The sequence below is a fragment of the Salmo salar genome, chromosome ssa09 (genome assembly GCF_905237065.1).
Source record: "Salmo salar chromosome ssa09, Ssal_v3.1, whole genome shotgun sequence".
Taxonomy (NCBI): Eukaryota; Metazoa; Chordata; class Actinopteri; order Salmoniformes; family Salmonidae; genus Salmo; species Salmo salar.
This window is the reverse complement of record NC_059450.1, coordinates 19141126-19162447: the sequence shown is the minus strand read 5'-3', so window position 1 is coordinate 19162447 and position 21322 is coordinate 19141126. Positions and strand designations below refer to the sequence as shown.

Here is a 21322-nt window from a genome sequence, read left to right as displayed (position 1 = left end):
CCCACGTTACAGAGCTACCCACCATGACTGGATCAAGCGGTGTGCCCAGGCAGAGATGGACACCTGGTTATACATGGAATGGATGGAGAGGAGAAACTGGACTTGGGGGCAAGTTATTGAAAGATATCGGAGCCTCCCGGGGAAGAACGAGAGGCAGCCCCCAAATTTTTTTGGTGAGCATGTGCCTGCCTCTCGCACTCTCTCTCCGGTACGCCTCCATAATCCAGTACGTCCTGTTCCTGCTCCCCGCACTAGCCCTGAGGTGCGTGTTACTAGTCTGGCGCATCCAAAGCCAGCCCCACGCATCAGGCCTCTAGTGCGCCTCCATAGTCCAGTAAGTCCTGTACCTGCTCCTCGCACTCTCCTTTCAGTGCGCAGCCATAACCCGGTACAGCCAGTGCCTGCTGTGAGCACTCGGCCATTAGTACGTCCTGTTCCTGCGCCCCGCACTAGCCCTGAGGTGCATGTTACTAGTCTGGCGCCTCCAAAGCCAGCCCCACGCACCAGGCCTCCAGTGCCCCTGTCAAGCCCAGTACGTCCTGTTCCTGCTCCCCGCACTCGCCCTCCAGTGTGCCTCCATAACCCGGAACAGCCAGTGCCTGCTGTGAGCACTCGGCCATTAGTGCGTCTTCCCAGTCCAGTAAGTCCTGTACCTGCTCCTCGCACTCTCCTTTCAGTGCGCAGCCATAACCCGGTACAGCCAGTGCCTGCTGTGAGCACTCGGCCATTAGTACGTCCTGTTCCTGCGCCCCGCACTAGCCCTGAGGTGCATGTTACTAGTCTGGCGCCTCCAAAGCCAGCCCCACGCACCAGGCCTCCAGTGCGCCTGTCAAGCCCAGTACGTCCTGTTCCTGCTCCCCGCACTCGCCCTCCAGTGCGCCTCCATAACCCGGAACAGCCAGTGCCTGCTGTGAGCACTCGGCCATTAGTGCGTCTTCCCAGTCCAGTGAGACCGATTCCTGCTCCTCGCACTCTCCCTCCAGTGCGCATCCATAACCCGGTACAGCCAGTGTCTGCTGTGAGCACTCGGCCTTCAGCGGTGGTCTGCAACCCAAAGCCTTCGGCGGTGGTCTGCAGCCCAGAGCCTTCGGCGGTGGTCTGCAGCCCAGAGCCTTCGGCGGCGGCTTTTAGCCCAGAGTCTTCGGCGGTGGTTGGCGGTCTGAAGCCTCCGAAGATGATCCATGGTCTGGTTCCTCCGGACAAACAGAAGCGGGGGGGATCAGCGGGCGGTGGGGGTACTACGCCCGGAACCAGAGCCGCCGCCATAGACATTTTTTCACCCTCCTTTCCCTCCCTTTAGTCCTGACCAATATAAGTTGTTATTTTCTATGGTAGTGGTCAGGGCGTGACAGGGGGTGTTTTTGTGTTTGTTCGATGTTATCTATTTCTATGTTGGATTTCTAGTTTGTCTATATCTAGGTTGGGGTTTATTGGGTTGACCTTCAATTGGAGGCAGCTGTTCCTCGTTACCTCTATTGGAGGTCATATTTAGTAGGAGTGTTTTTTTTTTCCTGTTTGTGGGTAGTTGTTTCCTATTTAGTGTATGTTCACCTGACAGAACTGTTGACTGTCGTTTTTGTTATAGTGTTTCATTAAAGTTAAATATGAGCACTTCACACGCCGCGCCTTGGTTCCCTTTGTACGACCCACGTTACAGTATCTTTACTTTTACTCAAGTAGGACAAGTAGGACAATTGGGTACTTTTTCCACCACTGCAAAAATGGTAATTCATTATAATCCACATATTAATTCACATTTCCTGTTGCCTCAGGATTATTTTGCTGTTGTAGCAAACTGGCTTAAATCTGACATTTGCGTCTCCAATACAGGGATCATTTGCATGGTCTATTTGCATCTGTGAAAGTCTATACCAGCATCTACTGTGCCTCGGCAAAACTATTTGCATGTATGTATCATAGAGTCCTGTCAAGCCTTTATACCAACTTGCAGGACACCCAAGTCTATCTCTTCCATCGACCAAAGGCTTTCTATGTACTGAAATAAAACAACATTTCCAAACAACCAAACAAAATCCTGCTATTGTGAATATTGGAAAGAATGAAAAATATGTCTAGATCAGTTGGATTGGGTTACAGAGAAATAAGTGTGAAAAGCACATTAGTCATTGCTCTATAGTCTGTCCAAACAGAATGTTGACAGAAACTGAAACTGACTAGTGCACAATACATTTAGGTTCTGGGTTTTGAGATCCTTTAAATTATTAAAGGATGTGTTGTATGTTTGTAAAATATAAATAATCCCTAATTTTGCATTATTTGATTTAGAAACAATTGCATGCCATTCCTTTTTGTGTTCAATTAATGAAAACTGAATTGATTCAGTTTGATAAGACAATATTTTATTAAAGTGTTTAAAGTTATGCCTGTGAGCCATAAGGTACAGGAGGCCCAGTGGTGAAAAGGTACCCAATTGTCATACTTGACTAAAAGTAAAGATACCTTAATAGAAAAGGACTAAAGTGAAAGTCACCCAGTAAAATACCACTTGAGTAAAAGTCTAAAAGTATTTGGTTTTAAACATACTTAAGTATCAAAAGTAAATGTAATTGCAAAAATATACTTAAGTATCAAAAGTAAAAGTATAAATAATTTTAAAGTGTGAAAGTATAAATAATTTCAAATAATTTTAAGTATATTTAAAACCAAATACTTTTAGACTTTTGCTCAAGTACTATTTTACTATTTTCTATTAAGGTATCTTTACTTTTACTACAGTATTACAATTAGATACTTTTTTCCACCAATGTCCTGTCCTGCTAACTATTTATATTTGAATTTATTAGGGATCCCCATTAGCTGCTGTGAAGGCAGCATCTACTCTTCCTGGGGTCCAAACACAGTAACGCACTTACATCACACATTCAAAATGTAATGCATATTATTATTGTTTTTATGAATGTGGTGAAGTAAAAGTAAAAGTTGTCCAAAATATACATTGTAAAGTAAAGATACCCCCAAAAGTGACTTAAGAAGTACTTTAAAGTACTTTACACCATTGAGTAGGCCTGTCAAACAACATTTCAAATAGATGTACGGTCTGTGTAAGTGCCCACTGCACATGTCACAGGAACACAATGGATTCTCAGAGGACATGAATGTGTCTCATTTGCAAGGTAAATTTACAGAGACTTAATGTCAACAGTATATCACCTAGAGCTCATAGGTAACTGTAACAGAAGTTAAGAGTGCTAACAAAACATTCAGCCATGACTCTCTCATCAGATGGGTAAGAATCCTTGATTGGTCTTATAATTTCTGTTTCACCATTTTGCTGATATTGACAATTATACTTTTTCTTCTAGAAAACAATATAAAAGATGATAGTTTGATAGTTGAAGAGTTTATTTCCAAAACGCTATTTCCACTATATCCAGAAATGTTGGCTTATGGGGTACCTTCATGTGTGTAAAATATTACTGTTCTCAGATTTTTTATTCATCGATCTTAGATGTGTATGGAAATGTGTTTATTTTGCAAAACTCTACAAAACATTAAGAACACCTTCCTAATATTGAGTTGCATGCACCCCCCCCCCCCCCCCTTAAAATTAATGCACTTACAGTAAGTCGCTATGGTTAAGAAAAGCATTTGCTAAATGACTAAAATGTCCAATATTACTGCATTTTTTTTCAATATTGATGCCACCAATGTATCATTTGTACATTTCTTTAAATGTAGTTGTAGTAAAATGTAGTTATTTGTTATATTTTACTGTGTAAAACCTAGCAATACTGTGTATTTCTCCGAGAGTGAAGTGGATATATAGCATTTAGCAAAAGAAAATGATTATTTGTCTCTGAAATGAAACCATCAAGTGATACATTTTAACCAAATGCATGTCTGTCATTGAACAACCCCATGCCATGATTAGATTTCTTCAATCAATAAAAGCTAATTTACCAACATTTCTGAAAATTGAAAAATGGCGTTTTGGAATTAAGCTCTTCAGATGTATATTAGACTGTTGTAATGAGCCTATAATGATACATGTTTTGACAGATTAAGGCTATCAATGGAAGGGAAACTTTGGGGATTTTGTTTGACCACAGCCATTCTGCTCTGTGGCATTGGCTGCCAATACAATCAAAGTGAACATCGTAAGTTAAGTTTTCCCATGTAACGTAAACAACACCAACATCATTTGATTGAATGCTATATTTTTCATGCTCGTCAGTCAGAAATGCATTGCAAATAATATTTTTTCTTAAAAAGTGAACATTAAATTTCAAGGGGCTTAACTCTAATGTATTGCTGGTGCATTTTAAAAAGGGATTCAAATGTACATGGGACGGGTCAAAAGGTTAAGAACACCTACTCATTCAAGGGTTTTTCTTTATTTTGACTATTTTCTATATTGTAGAATAATAGTGAAGACATCAACACTATTAAATAACACATACGGAATCACGTAGTAACCAAAAATGTGTCAAACAAATCCAAATATATTTAATATTTGAGATTCTTGAAATACCCACCTTTTGCCTTGATGACAGCTTTGCAAACTCTTGGCATTCTCTCAACCAGCTTCATCGTTTTGATGTCTTCACTATTATTCTACAATGTAGAAAATAGTCAAATAAAGAAAAACCCTTTGATGAGTAGGTGTTCTAAAACTTTTGAACAGTAGTGTATATATATATATATATATATATATATATATATATATATATTTTTTTTTTTAAACAAATTTCAATAGATCTTGTCCTTAAATGTGTGCATTAACCATCATTGTATTTCCAGGTTGTACAGTACTGATAGTGAACGATGACACATATTCAGGAGTCATTAGGAATGGGAAAGATAGTCCATCTCAGAATAACTTTTCAGGTACAGTGTGATAACTAACTACTTAACGGAGAGGTGAAACATTGTCAAAATATAAGCTCATGTCTGTGCCACAGCTTAAGATATACACTGACTATACCAAACATTAGGAACACCTTCCTAATGTTGAGTTGCACCCCCTTTTGCCCTCAGAACAGCCTCAGTTTGTTTGGGCATGGTGTCGAAAGGTGTCGAAAGCGTTCCACAGGGATGCTGGCCCATATTGACTCTAATGCTTCCCACAGTTGTGTCAAGTTGACTGGATGTCCAGTGGTGGGCCTTTCTTGATACACAATGTTGAGCATGAAAAACCCAGCAGTGTTGCAGTTCTTGACACAAACCGGTGCGCCTGGCACCTATTACCATAACCCATTCAAAGGCACTTAAATATTTTGTTTTGCCCATTCATCCCCTGAATGGCACACATACACAATCATGTCTCAATTTTTCTCAAGGCTTAAAAATGTAACTAGTGACATCAATAAGGGATCATAGCTTTCACCTGGTCAGTCTATGTCATGGAAAGAGCAGGTGTCCTTAATGTTTGTATACTCAGTGTACATTGCCTTATTTCCGGATTGGATAGGGAATTGTACCTTACAGAAGGAAATCCAGAGGCTCTGCATCATATCCACTGGAGAGAACACAACAACATCAGGTAGTGTCACTTTATGTAAAACCTTATGTAGATCTATATTACAGAGTCCAGTTATGGTTATTCAAAACATTCAAATTCATTTTATGAATACTTTGTTGTAATGCTGTATGTGTCTTTAGAAAAATGTAATCCAGGATTCCCCAACTGTACATTTGAAGTGAGGAAAGATAACAATTCATACTTCATAACTCTGAGTAATGTTACTGTCAACAATCAAGAGCTCAACTTCTGGTTTCCACGGAGAAAGAACATAACATGTATTCCATCACAGTTCTATCAAAATACCACAGGTAAAGTAGACATAATAGTTTTTCTTCATAACATATACTTTTATCAGACATGTTTGGATAACATAGCCAAGCTACTGCAGCCGTTGTAGGCTACAGCATACTTTACTTTTGGAAGGCAGTTTCATGTTTTCCATTCAATAACTGTTATATAGTGCCCTCTGCTGGTATATGCTAGATCAAACATACACGTTCTGTATTGCAATCCTCTAGGCAGCCTACAACTACTGTTAAACTATTAGACCTGACCTTTCAACGGGTTGTACATTTCCATTTAATTCCCATCAAAATAATACATCTACAAGCACTTACACGAAATCCATAACATTAGCAATTAGGCAAAACATTGCAGCGTATACAGTATTTATTGTGTGCTCCAGGGTCTATTCATCTGACTGTTTTTTATTTTATTTAACTAGGCAAGTCAATGAAGAACAAATTCTTATTTACAATGACAGCCTAGGAACAGTGGATTAACTGCCTTGTTCAGGGGCAGAACAACAGATTTTTACCTTGTCAGCTTGGGGATTTGATTTTGCAACCTTTCAGTCACTAGTCCAACACTCTAACCACTAGGCTACCTGCTACACCCAACTGTAAAGCCTGCCTGTATAAACGGATGTAAAATAATTATGCTAGGACATTTTCAGACGCATGCATGTACTGCCATTCTTAGGAGCCCATATCATATCATACATATTGTACTACACTGGCTCTGATGCTCGTCAGGATATGTGGCAGGGCTTGCAAACTATTACAGACTACAAAGGGAAGCACAGCCGCGAGCTGCCCAGTGACACGAGCCTACCAGACGAGCTAAATAACTTCTATGCTCGCTTCGAGGCAAGTAACACTGAAACAAACATGAGAGCATCAGCTGTTTCGGACGACTGTGTGCTCACTCTCTCCGTAGCCGATATGAGTAAGACCTTGAAACAGGTCAACATTCACAAGGCTGCAGGGCCAGACGGATTACCAGGACGTGTACTCTGAGCTTGTGCTAACCAACATGCAAGTGTCTTCACTGACATTTTCAACCTGTTCCTCACGAGTCTGTAATACCAACATATTTCAAGCAGACCACCATAGTCCCTGTGCCCAAGAACACTAAGGTAACCTGCCTAAATTACTTCCGACCCATAGCACTCACATCTGAAGCCACAAAGTGCTTTGAAAGGCTGGTCATGGCTCACATCAACACCATTATCCCAGAAACCCTAGACCCACTCCAATTTGCATACCGCCCCAACAGGTCCACAGATGATGCAATCTCTAATTTACTCCACACTGCCCTTTCCCACCTGGACAAAAGGAACACCTTCGTGAGAATGCTATTCATTGACTACAACTCAGGGTTCAACATCATAGTGCCCTCAAAGCTTATCACTAAGCTAAGGTCCCTGGGACTAAACACCTCCCTCTGCAACTGAATCCTGGACTACCCCCAGATGGTAAGGGTAGGTAAAAACACCTCCGCCACGCTGATCCTCAACATGGGGGCCCCTCTGGGGTGCGTGCTCAGTCCCCTCCTGGACTCCCTATTCTCTCATGACTGCATGGCCAGGCACGACTTCAACACCATCATTAAGTTTGCAAATGACACAACGGTGGTAGGCCTGATCACCGACAACGATGAGACAGCCTATAGGGAGGAGGTCAGAGAGGGAGAGGTTGTTGTCCTGGCTGGTGCCAGGACAACAACCTCTCCCCCCCCCCCATTCTCTACGGTGCTGTAGTGGAGCAGGTTGAGAGCTTCAAGTTCCTTGGTGTCCACATCACCAACAAACTATCATGGTCCAAACACACCAAGACAGTCGTGAAGAGGGCACAACAAAGCCTATTCCCCCTCAGGAGACTGAAAAGATTTGGCATGGGTCCTCAGATCCTGAAAAGGTTCTACAGCTGCACCATCGAGAGCATCCTGACTGGTTGCATAACTGCCTGGTATGGCAACTGCTCGGCCTCCAACCGCAAGGCACTACAGAGGGTAGTGCGTACGGCCCAGTGCATCATTGGGGTCAAGCTTCCTGCCATTCAGGACCTCTATACCAGCGGTGTCAGAGGAAGGCCCTAAAAATTGTCAAAGACTCCAGCCACCCTAGTCATAGACTATTCTTTCTGCTACCGCATGGAAAGTGGTACCAGAGCGCCAAGTCTAAAAGACTTCTTAACAGCTTCTACCCCCAAGCCACAAGACTCCTGAACAGCTAATCAAATGTCTACCCAGACTATTTGCATTGCCCCCCCCCCCCCCCCCCTTATTTTAAGGTGCTGCTAATCTCTGTTGATAATCTATGCATAGTCACTTTAACTCTACCTACATGTACATATTACCTCAATTACCTCGACTAACCAGTGCACATTGATTCTGTACCGTTACCCCCTATATATAGCCTCTCTATTGTTATTTTACTGCTGCTCTTTAATTCTTTGTTGCTTTTTTATTTTTTTATCCTTATCTATTTTTTTACTTAACACTTATTTGTGGTTAAGGGCTCTTAAGTAAGCATTTCACTGTAAGTTCTACACCTGTTGTATTCGGCTAATGTGTCAAATAAATTAGATTTTTTTTTATATCATAAACAGCAGGAGTGATCTAACTGCATAGTTTTATTTGTAACAGTTACTATTTTGATTTCAGTATGATTTAACCATGTGCTTTTATAATTATCTAAAAGGTGATCAGACTACTCCGGTGAAGCCAGAAACCTTTTGTGGAAAGGATTCAACCTATGATGCAGATGCTTGCAGAAGTACAGTACATGCCAAACATTTATATACTGTCATAATGTTAAAATGAATAATGATTTACTGTACTGTGGTTCTAATGAAGAAGTTCATACTAGACATTCAAATGTGGTCTGAGCAAAATGCATTGTTTTTGTTTTGATTGATTTGCAGATAAGACCCCAGATATATTCATTCTCAAGACCACTGCGGCGGGACCAATTAGTTGTCTAAGATGTAACAACCCTGTGAAGAAGCCGGATATAAACATATGTGTACCCAGCGGCCAAATGGAAAGCTCAAGTGGGGTCATAAGTGCTGATTTGGCATCGTAAGTTTTTACATTTAAGAAGCACATACAGTATACAAAATATATACAAAAGTATGTGGACAACCTTTCAAATTAGTGGATTGGTGACAGGTGTATAAAATCAAGCACAGAGCCATGCAATCTTCATAGACAAACATTGGCAGTAACTGAAGAGCTCAGTTACTTTCAACGTGGCACTGTGATACCAGCTTTCCAAAAAGTCAGTTTGTCAAATTTCTGCCCTTCTAGAGCTGCCTATAAGTGCTGTTATTGTGAAGTGGAAACGTCTAGAAGCAACAACGGCTCAGCCACAAAGTGGTATGCCACACAAGCTCACAGAACGGGACTGCCAAGTGCTGAAGCGCGTTGCCCACAAAAATCGTCTGTCCTCAGTTGCAACTCTTACTACTGAGTTCCAAACTGCCTCTGGAAGCACAAGAACTGTTCACCAGGAATTTCATGAAATGGATTTCCATGGCTGAGCAAGCCTAAGATCACCATGCTCAATGCCAAGCCTTGGCTGGAGTGGTGTAAAGGTTGCCGCCAATGGACTCGGGAGCAGTAGAAACACGTTTCTGGAGTAATGAATCACTCGTCACCATCTGGCAGTCTGACGACGAATCTGGGTTTGATGCCAGGAGAACAGTAAAGTTTGGTGGAGGAGGAATAATGGTCTGGGGCTGTATTTCATGGTTCGGTCTAGGCCCCTTAGTTCCAGTGAAGGGAAATCTTAATGCTACAACACACAATGACATTCTAGACGATTCTGTGCTTCCAACTTTGTGGCAACAGTTTGGGGAAGGCCCTTTCCTGTTTCAACATGACAATTCCCCTGTGCACAAGGCAAGGTCCACACAGAAATGGTTTGTCGAGATCGGTGTGGAAAAACTTGACGGGCCTGCACAGAGCCGTGATCTTAACCCCATCAAACACCTTTGGGATGAATTGGAACGCCAACTGCGAGCCAGGCCTAATCGCCCAACATCAGTGCCCGACCTCACTAATGCTTTTGTGATGGAATGGAAGCAAGTCCCCGCAGCAATGTTCCAACATCTAGTGGAAAGCCTTCCCAGACGAGTGGAGGCTGTTATAGCAGCAAAGGGGGGACCAACTCCATATTAATGCCCATGATTTTGGAATGAGATGTTCGACCAGGTGTCCACATACATTTGGTCATGTAGTGTATTAATACAGTAATACTAATAGTTTATGTGGCAACAAACATCTTCTAGTGGAGCTAGTGTAATGGTGGTGATAATAATCATGTTGGTTTTAGGGGATTTTATGTTTAGGGTTTTATGTTCATCACAGCAAAGTCTAGAGCATGGCAAACTCGGATCTCATCTATATTTCATCGTTCTCTCACTATGACAGTGAGGCTATGAAAAATCTCTCCTCGTTGATTGAACTGATGGGAAACGCCAGCACTGCAGCCATTTCAATGGGCAAGGTCAAAGGACTCCTTAGTAGACTTCATAAAGAAGACCCCAAGGATATCAACTTTGGTTTTTCCCCTAACAAGGATATGAGTGTAAGTACAGTAACACTGATTACTAATAGTCCGTTAACTTATTATGAAAGTAACTGTTTTATTCTTAAACTGAATACAGAGAACTGTACACAGACTGATGAAGATTGAAAGGATAATTGTTCTCCTTTGTAGATTGTTGAAGACAAGTACGCTATGGAGAAATATTTCAATCGATCTGTGCGTCTGTCCAAAGAAGCCTATGAAATGGCACTCAATAAGAGTGGAACTTTTGTCGGGGTTCTTGTCTTTCCCAGCATGTCCCAGGTAAACCTAAAAATTACTTTGAATAAAAGTTACTTTTTAAAAGCAGTAATTTGATATACTGTATTGTTAAGCATAAGAGGTAATCATGTTACAAGTGACAGGTTACGTTACACTTCATCCTTCCAACATGTCATCTCCTCGCTCTTTCTAGGATGAAAAGAAGAGCATTGTTCTAAATGGTGAGGTAGTCGGAATCGAAATTGGAGCCCACATAGCTAATCTCACAGACACCATTGATATTGAGTACAGAAATGTTGATAAGGTAAGAGAGAAATTGTATCATGTTGCAGGAACATATTTTGATTGGTAAGTCTATGCACGAAATAAATGGAGATGCATAAATTATGTGTTTTACACAGGTGGGATTCAATGTCTTTTGTAATTCTTGGAATGGCAAAGGTATTTCTCTTTCTTTCTGTACATTTTCAAACCCTTTTCATTTAATTTATAGAACTTTAATCATTTAAAAGCCAAATATTCAACAACTTCCAACAGAGAGGATTGTGGGATCTTTTTCTCTTTTAGGAAAACTACCCAATTGGACCACAGATGGTTGTCAAACCTTGGAGAGCAACAACAGCATAATGTGCCAATGCACTCATTTATCCTTTTTTGCTATACTAATGGTGAGACATCCTCTCCATCATCTCCTGTTTGAAGTTATGTTTCTGTGTCACTTTTAATCACATCCATAAGCTTATTCACTTGCTCTTCTTATTGTGATCATACACAGTCACCTCCACCAAAGAACATCAGTGCCTCAGATGTGGCATCTCTAACCTACATTAGCTATGTCGGCTGTGGACTGTCGATGTTCTTCTTGGGATTGGCTCTGTTCATGCAGTTTGTGATAAGGTATTTTTCATTATTCAACACAACACCGTACAGTGTGAGTATGATGACCAGTAGAGCTCTATAGCAGGCTGGCCATGACGAGTTAACTGGGAATACTGATGCTGAAACAACAAACTTTTTTGACTTCTGGTTTCACAGCAAAACCAAATCTAGCCAAGCAACCAAGATCCTTGTCAACCTCTTCTTGGCTATGTTGTTCCTGAACCTGACCTTTCTGACCAACGAGACCATTGCAGACATGGGGAGCTATGTTGCATGTGTCATCATAGCAGCAGTCATGCACTACTCCATGTTGTCCACCTTCACCTGGTTCTTCATTGAGGCGGTTCACTTGTTCCTGCAGCTGAAGAAACTCAACGCTAACATCAAACACTATATGCTGAAAGTTTACGTTGTGGGATGGGGTGAGAACAGAGTCATATTAGGGTGTATTAGAATGCTGCTCAATGTACATTACTGATTGACACAACAATCTTAATTTAATCACTGGTGTCACAGAGAACTGTCCCGCAAAGCAGGAAATGCAAACTTGCAGTGTATTCAAGGTTTAAAAAAGCTTTTAAAGTTTGTAATTTCCACTTAAAAATGACAGACTTGATTTTCCCTAACTAAAAATGTATCAACTCCTACAGTACTGTCCATTAATTATAATACACATATTTCACATTTCCTGTTGCTGCAGGGTTATTTTCCTACTGTGAGAAACTATTCAAATTAAATCAAATGTGCCTATGGTATTATCTCCTCTGATTGCACAAAATCATACCAGTTGCAAGAGGCATCTGGCATCAACCCAGTGTGAATGTTTCTCATTTTCTCCAGTCCTTCCAGCTCTAGTGGTCATCATCCTTCTGGGACTGCAAAAATATACATTAATGTCCATAGAAACAGATGATGGGAAATCAGTGAAAATGTAAGTGGAAATGTGACTTTTGGAATAGTCTGTTCTTTGCCCTAATGAGATGACAATCACAAACCATTTACCTGACTTGACTAGTTAAATACATTTCCCTTGTACATTCCAGGTGCTGGATCACTGACATCTACATCCATTATGGAGTCAACATCGGCTATTACGCCTGGGTGTTTATCTGGACTTTGACCATCTTCATCATTGTAGTGAGACAGATCTTGTTCCTGAGGAAGACCAATGCAGGCAAGGGCCAGAACGACCCAGCGTCCAAGAACACCCTGACCATCCTGGGGCTCCTATTCCTGCTGGGCCTCACCTGGGGCTTTGCCTTCTTCAGCTACGGACCCATGATCATCCCATCTTACTACATCTTCAGCATCCTCAACTCCTTCCAGGGTAGGCATCACTCAAAAATGACTGGTGTTTGTCTGGTGTGGTTGTGCATTTTGCATTTAACTGAAGAAAAACACACACACACACACACACACACACACACACACACACACACACACACACACACACACACACACACACACACACACACACACACACACACACACACACACACACACACACACACACACACACACACACACACACACACACACAATGACTGGTGTGGTTGTCCATGTACATTATCATAGGGTCAGGACCTCTTGCCTAACCATGTGACCTGACCAGGTTAAACTTCCAGATCTAGAGACTTTCCTGGTCAGGTCATGTGGCCATGGGGAACTCCTGACCAGAGATGTGTATCATAGTTTATGTCTAAAGCTATTCCAGGACTGATAGTGACTGAGCTTCCATCTTCCTCTAGGCTTCTTCCTGTTCCTCTACTACTACAACACCAACAAGATTGTTGGTGATGACAGGAACTCTGTAATCACCAACAAGAGCATCTCTACTTTCTCAACCAACTATGACGACACTCCCGTTCACAAGAAGTAGCTAAGATTGGGGCCGATGGTGTATCTTACTACACTAGGTTTATAATTGCAATACACTAAGCACAACATGTTTTTAAGATGTTTAATACTCTATTTAAAAAATTAAAAAGTATGCTTATCTTTGTGAAATTTCTGTAATTTATATACACTACCGGTCAAAAGTTTTAGAACACCCACTCAATCAAGGGTTTTTCTTTACTTGTACTATTTTCTACATTGTAGAATAATAGTGAAGACATCAAAACTATGAAATAACACATATGGAATCATGTAGTAACCAGAAAAGTGTTAAACAAATCAAAATATATTTTATATTTGAGATTCTTCAAAGTAGCCACTCTTTGTCTTGAGGACAGCTTTGCACACTCTTGGCATTCTCACAGCCAGCTTCACCTGGAATGCTTTTCCAACAGTCTTGAAGGAGCTCCCACATATGCTGAGCACTTGTTGGCTGCTTTTCCTTCACTCTGCGGTCCGACTCATCCCAAACCATCTCAATTTGGTTGAGGTCGGGGGAATGTGGAGGCCAGGTCATCTGATGCAGCACTCCATCACTCTCCTTGGTTAAATAACCCTTACACAGCCTGGAGGTGTGTTGGGTAATTGTTCTGTTGAAAAACAAATGATAGTCCCACTAAGCGCAACCCAGATGGGATGGCCTATCGCTGCAGAATGCTGTGGATGCCGTGTTGGTTAATTTTAGGGACAGACATTCCGCTAGCGAAACGCCTCACCAATATCCAATGGTAGAGGGTAGCGCGAAATACAAATACCTAAAAAATGCTATAACTTCAATTTCTCAAACATATGACTATTTTACACCATTTTAAAGACAAGACTCATGTTAATCTAACCACATTGTCCAATTTCAAAAAGGCTTTACAGCGAAAGCAAAACATTCGATTATGTCAGGAGAGTACCCTGGCAAAAATAATCACACAGCCATTTTCAAAGCAAGCATATATGTCACAAAAACCAAAACCACAGCTAAATGCAGCACTAACCTTTGATGATCTTCATCAGATGACACTCCTAGGACATTATGTTATACAATACATGCATGTTTTGTTCAATCAAGTTCATATTTATATCAAAAACCAGCTTTTTACATTAGCATGTGATGTTCAGAACTAGCATACCCACCGCAAACTTCCGGTGAATTTACTAAATTACTCATGATAAACGCTCACAAAAAACATAACAACTATTTTAAGAATTATAGATACAGAATTCCTTCATACAATCGCGGTGTCAGATTTTAAAATAGCTTTTCGGCGAAAGCACATTTTGCAATATTCTGAGTAGATAGCTCGGCCATCACAGGCTAGCTAATTTGACACCCACCAAGGTTGATGCTCACTAAACTCAGAATTACTATAAGAAAAATTGGATTACCTTTGCTGTTCTTTGTCAGAATGCACTCCCAGGACTTCTACTTCAACAACAAATGTTGTTTTGGTTCCAAATAATCCATAGTTATATTCAAATAGCTCCGTTTTGTTCGTGCGTTCAGGTCACTATCCGAAGGTGTGACGCGCGAGCGCATTTCATGACAAGAAATTTCAAAATATTCCATTACCGTACTTCAAAGCATGTCAAACGCTGTTTAAAATCAATTTTTATGCTATTTTTCTCGTAAAATAGCGATAATATTCCAACTGGGCGACGTTGTATTCATTCAAAGGCTGAAAGAAAAAAATTGAGAATTCTCAGTCTCACTGTTCCCAGGCTGACCACTAACAAATTCTCCTGCTGTTCTTCGCCCAGAGACAGCAGACGCCCCATTACACTTTCTGGTGCCTTCTGAGAGCCAATGGAAGCCTTAGAAAATGTCACATTACAGGACAGATACTGTATTTTCAATAGAGATGCTACAGAAGGACAACAAATTGTCAGACAGGGCACTTCCTGTATGGAATCTTCTCAGGTTTTGGCCTGCCATATGAGTTCTGTTATACTCACAGACACCATTCAAACAGTTTTAGAAATTTTAGAGTGTTTTCTATCCAAATCTACTAATTATATGCATATTCTCATTTCTGGGAAAGAGTAGTAACCAGTTTAAATCGGGTACGTTTTTTATCCGGCCGTGAAAATACTGCCCCCTATCCCAAACAGGTTAAGTGTGCCTTGAATTCTAAATAAATCACAGACAGTGTCACCAGCAAAGAACCCCCACACCATAACACCTCCTCCTCCATGCGTTACGTGGGAAATACACATGCGGAGATCATCCGTTCACCCACACCACGTCTCACAAAGATACGGTGGTTGGAACCAAAAATCTCAAATGTGGACTCCAAACCAAGTGACAAATTTCCAGCTGTCTAATGTCCATTTCTTGTCCCAAGCAAGTCTCTTCTTATTATTGGTGTCCTTTAGTAGTGGTTTCTTTGCAGCAATTCTACCATAAAGGCGTGATTCACACTGTCTCCTCTGAACAGTTGATGTTGAGATGTATCTGTTACTTGAACTCTGTGAAGCATTTATTTGGGCTGCAATTTCTGAGGCTGGTAACTCTAATGAACTTATCCTCTGCAGCAGAGGTAACTCTGGGTCTTCCGTTCCTGTGACGTTCCTCATGAGAGCCAGTGTCATCATAGTGCTTGATGGTTTTTGAGAGTGCACTTGAAGAAATGTTCAGTTCTTCAAATTTCCGTATTGACTGCTCTTCATGTCTTAAAGTAATTTATCTTTGCTTATTTGAGCTGTTCTTGCCATAATATGGACTTGGTCTTTTACCAAATAGGGCTATCTTATCTATACCAACCCTACCTTGTCACAACACAACTAATTGGCTCAAACGCATTAAGGAAAGACATTCCACAAATGTACTTTTAACTTCTCTAGGACCAGTAGAACGATTTCGTCACACCTACGTAACAGCCAGTGGAATCCTGTGGCGCGTTATTCAAATACCTTAGAAATGCTATTACTTCAATTTCTCAAACATATGACTATTTTACACCATTTTAAAGACTCTCGTTAATCTAACCACACTGTCCGGTTTCAAAAAGGCTTTACAACGAAAGCAAAACATTTGATTATGTCAGCAGAGTACCCAGCCAGAAATAATCAGACACCCATTTTTCAAGCTAGCATATAATGTCACATAAACCCAAACCACAGCTAAATGCAGCACTAACCTTTGATGATCTTCATCAGATGACACACCTAGGACATTATGTTATACAATACATGCATGTCTTGTTCAATCAAGTTCATATTTATATCAAAAAACAGCTTTTTACATTAGCATGTGACGTTCAGAACTAGCATACCCACCGCAAACTTCCGGTGAATTTACTAAATTACTCACGATAAACGTTCACAAAAAACGTAACAATTATTTTAAGAATTATAGATACAGAACTCCTCTATGCACTCGCTATGTCCGATTTTAAAATAGCTTTTCGGTGAAAGCACATTTTGCAATATTCTAAGTAGATAGCCCGGCATCACAGGGCTAGCTATTTAGACACCCACCAAGTTTAGCCCTCACCAAAGTCAGATTTACTATAAGAAAAATGTTATTACCTTTGCTGTTCTTCGTCAGAATGCACTCCCAGGACTTCTACTTCAATAACAAATGTTGGTTTGGTTCAAAATAATCCATAGTTATGTTCAAATATCCTCTGTTTTGTTCGTGCGTTTAAGACACTATCCGAAGTGTAAAGAAGGGTGACGCGCACGACGCGTTTCGTGAAAAAAAAATAGAAATATTCCATTACCGTACTTCGAAGCATGTCAACCGCTGTTTAAAATCAATTTTTATGCCATTTTTCTCGTAAAAAAGCGATAATATTCCGACCGGGAAAGCGTGTTTACGTTCAAAGAGAGAGAAAATAAAAACATGGGATCCCCTCGTGCACCAGCCTCAGTCTGATGGTCCTCTGATCGACCACTATCCAAAGGCGCTAAAGTTTTTCAGCCAGCGGCTGGAATTACATCATTCAGCTTTTTCCCGGGTTCTGAGAGCCTATGGGAGCCGTAGGAAGTGTCACGTTACAGCAAAGATCCTAAGTTTTCAATAAACAGAGCCAAGAAGCCCAAGGAATGGTCAGAGAGGGCACTTCCTGTACAGAATCTTCTCAGGTTTTTGCCTGCCATATGAGTTCTGTTATACTCACAGACACCATTCAAACAGTTTTAGAAACTTTAGGGTTTTTTCTATCCAAAGCCAATAATTATATGCATATTCTAGTTACTGGGCAGGAGTAGTAACCAGATTAAATCGGGTACGTTTTTTTATCCGGGCCGTGCAAATACTGCCCCCTATCCCCAACAGGTTAAGAAGGCGCAACTGTTAAATGAAATGCATTCCAGGTGACTACCTCATGAAGCAGGTTGAGAGAATGCCAAGAGTGTGCAAAGCTCTCAAGGCAAAGGGTGGCTACTTTGATGGATCGCAAATATAAAATACATTTTGATATGTTTAACACTTTTTTGGTTACTACATGATTCCATATGTGTTATTTCATAGTTTTGATGTTTTCGGCTATTATTCTACAATGTAGAAAATAGTCAAAACTAAGAAAATCTCTTGAATGAGTAGGTGTTCTAAAACTTTTGACCGGTAGTGTATAATCCCTTAAATAAAATATACGTATTGAAAATTCTATTAATATCAATGTTGCTACTGTATAGAAGGTTAAGAAAATAATTTTGATTAAAGGTAAATTAAATACATTTTTCAACTTTAAATGTATTGTCATTGTCGTGTAGGTAGGTGGCAGGGAAGTCAGGCGCAGGAGAAAACCAAATTGGTAAACTTGAGTATTTAATAATAAAACAAACTCTAAAACCAAATTACAAAATAACATGGTTCAAATAAACCCATTGCCACCGATACAACATCACGCGTACATAACATCACAAACAATCACCGACAAGGACATGAGGGGAAACAGAGGGTTAAATACACAACAAGTAATTAATGGGATTGGAAACAGGTGTGATGTAAGACAAGACAAAACCAATGGAAAATTAAAAACTGATCAATGATGGCTAGAAGACCGGTGACGTCGACCGCCGAGCACCACCCGTGCAAGGAGGGATATCGACTTCGGCAGAAGTCGTGACATTGACCCTCTCCAGCACCACCCCAACATCAGCATACGTGAAAATAGCACATTTCTATGTTTTCTACTAAAAGGATAAGTGTTTCCGATAAACATCATCAACCAATTAGTAGACAATTAGTAGGCAAATCCTACTCATAATTGGTTAAAAATACATGATGCACACCGATGATGTCATTAAAAACACTTATCTTCCTCTATCTTATTTACTACAACACATAGAATTGCGCCATTTTCACATACAGTATGTTGATGTTTAGGTGGTGCTGGAGATGATAAATATGACGTTGACGTTTTTAAAAATGTCCCTTCAAGGTAATGAAATCTTAATTACTGTATAGTAAATCAGTAAATCAGTTTGACACAAGGGGTCAGTCTTGTCCCACTTTATATATTACTATAATGTGAGAGCTGATTAGTTACGTCTCTCTGTCTCTCTCTCTTGCTCTCTCTCTGTATCGATCTAGACTGTTTTATACAAGTAGTAAAGCGAGTAAAGTAAAGTCACTTGGAATAGCAGCCTAAATAAATAGTAATAATAAATAGTAACAGCGGTGGTGAATGTGTGTGTGTCCTCTGACTGTGTAAAACATTGGGGAAAGGCAGTGATTCACTCTGACTAAACTAAAGGAGAGACATCCAAAACCAAGGCATGGTTCAATCACTTGTTTTAAGAAGGACATCAAGAAAAACATGACCCTTCTATAAGTGATGTGGTTGACAAGTGGTCACCACACACCAAAAGGAGGAACATGCAGTTCCACACAGGAGGAAAAGGCCTTTCTGTAACTGCAGAGATAAAGTACCGCTGGGGGCTTCGCTAGCGCTTTTGCGTGCCTGGAGAAAATGACCTAGTGCCTAGAGAGAGCAGTATCCACTGAGTGGGGGTCTTAGCAGTCTAACCAGGAATGATCTCATGGTTACCTATAGTGATTAGCAGCCTGAAGGCAAGTCAAATTTCTCCTCAGTTTGTCTGCATTCCTCTAAGATCAGAGTGTGCAGTAACTTTGATTTTGTATTAAGTATAGACAGACAAACTTGGTTTAGTGGTACAAAGCAAAAAGGAAGAATTGCCATAGTGTATAGGTCGACTACTCTATTGCAATCCAGCTTCTCTTTTCCAATATTTCTTACTTTCAGAAGAGTTTTGGCCTGGGATATACAGTATTTACCTCCCCCAACCTTGAAAGCATCTGTTACATTTTTCTAGCCTTGAAACCACAAGATCCGGCCTCTTAAGGGGTGGCTTGTCAATGCTGAAACCAAGCAGGATTGTTTCAACGGCGTCTGCCCGCTGATACAATTAGTTGGCACAGTGTTCTGTGTGTGGCCAGGTTCTGCTAAACTGACATTTGTATTGCATTGTTGCTGGAATGTGTGGGTCGGGACAAAGCATGTGTTCTATCGTACAGATGTGAAACTGTTTTTGTGAATCAAACTGACATTTGATGTGGCATCACTGGCATGTACTGAATCAGCTCGGGAAGTTGTTGGAGAGAGCAGTCCTGTTCTGCAATTCCACTCATAGTGATGATTTTTAAGTCCCAGTGGAAGCAGTTCATAGTCCCACTTAACTAACGCAGAACTCTTGAGAGGAAGAGAACAAGCAGGAGTTTGTAGAATGACATCCAGAGAGGCAGCCTTGTTTATTTATCTATAACTGATTCATCTTCCAAATGAGTTGGTGTGCCAGACAAAAACTATCGGGTAATTACTGCCATAAACATTTGATTAGGTATTGCTCAGAAAGGCCTCTTATATACAGCTACAGCACAGCCTGACTATGAGGTGAGCTGGTCCCTGCATGTGTCTGCCTCTGGCCTTGCGACATACAGTACTCTGTGGAGAGGCATCCTGCCGCACTCTGAAGCAGCTCCCTTCATTGTGCTGCACGTTAGTCATGGTGGCTTCAAATACAAAATCAAATTTTCCACAACAATGTCGAGGAACTCAGAAAAAAACTCAACATAATGATTTATTTATATTTATTTTCTCTATATCTCTGTTCATCGAAATGTCTGTCTTAAAAATTGGCCATTCATGATTAACTCTCTAGTATATTGACTTGGACCAATAATGGCTGATTTCCATTTTTTCCTATTGTGTGTAAATCTCTGCTGAGCCTACATTTCAGAACAGTCAAAAAGACATTCTAGTGCCTGAACATATGGCTAGTGAAGTGCATAAACGATAAATGAATCATGTTAAAACTTTGGGACACAATCTCCATTACTTACAAGGCTGACTGAATGTTTAAAAAAAATATGAAGAAGCAACGAAGAATGTGCATTTTAGCCATAATTCCACTTTATTATAAAATTCATACATGTGTTTCCTTTAGCGGAGGAAAATTGAGGAAACACTTTTAATTGCTCTCAATCTATTAAGTCTTGGAAGCCCAAATGTACAGCTGAGGTTTGGATAAGGCCCAATGTGCATTTCAGCACTGGCATCCATCTCCAGAACTCTCAGACAGATAACTAAGAGAGATGCCTTTCCTTCCCATCTCTTTACTGATATTAGCGACAGAGAGGGAGTCAGACAGAGAGGGAGTCAGACAGAGAGGGAGTCAGACAGAGAGGGAGACAGACAAAGAGGGAGACAGACAAAGAGGGAGACAGGCAGAGAGACAGAAGTCCCGTTTATACCTGGATCTAACATGAGTCCTTTGTCCTGATCTTGTCCACATTCTGATTGTGCCCGGTCGAAGTTGGTATCTGAGGGTCTAAATAGCCCCTACAGCCTCGATCATTTTCACTCCCTCAGCTTTGGGACACTTGCACAAATGGCGGAGGCGCACATGAACAAGCAAATGGAGGGTGAAGGGGGTGATTTAGGATTCACAAACAGCGATTGTGGATATGAGTCTGTTTGTGGATAATGCAACAACTGCTAATAACCCAT

General features: G+C 40.8%; 1 protein-coding gene across 2 annotated transcripts; it reads left to right on the top strand.

Annotated features, from left to right (window-relative positions):
* Positions 1-3170: 3170 nt before the first annotated feature.
* On the top strand, positions 3171-13572 carry LOC106610908 (adhesion G-protein coupled receptor G5). 2 transcript variants are annotated; one of them, XM_014210573.2, is made up of 17 exons: positions 3171-3247; positions 4021-4118; positions 4762-4848; positions 5432-5503; positions 5623-5793; positions 8469-8543; positions 8692-8848; positions 10202-10358; positions 10491-10622; positions 10774-10884; positions 10982-11021; positions 11148-11248; positions 11356-11477; positions 11616-11881; positions 12300-12390; positions 12503-12786; positions 13208-13572. In XM_014210573.2, the coding sequence occupies exons 1-17, from the start codon at positions 3228-3230 to the stop codon at positions 13336-13338; spliced, it is 2115 nt and encodes a 704-aa protein (XP_014066048.1). In that variant the 5' UTR covers positions 3171-3227; the 3' UTR covers positions 13339-13572. The 2 variants fall into 2 exon arrangements, with proteins under 2 accessions (XP_014066048.1, XP_045579415.1); XM_045723459.1 differs by lacking the exon at positions 3171-3247 and having other exon boundaries at positions 5449-5503.
* Positions 13573-21322: the final 7750 nt, after the last annotated feature.

Coding starts and splice junctions, on each gene's coding strand:
- LOC106610908 (XM_014210573.2), top strand. CDS start 3,228: ATGACTCTCTCATCAGATGG. Junction 5,504..5,622: donor AGAGAACACAACAACATCAG/GTAGTGTCACTT, acceptor ATGTGTCTTTAG/AAAAATGTAATCCAGGATTC. Junction 10,885..10,981: donor AGTACAGAAATGTTGATAAG/GTAAGAGAGAAA, acceptor TGTTTTACACAG/GTGGGATTCAATGTCTTTTG.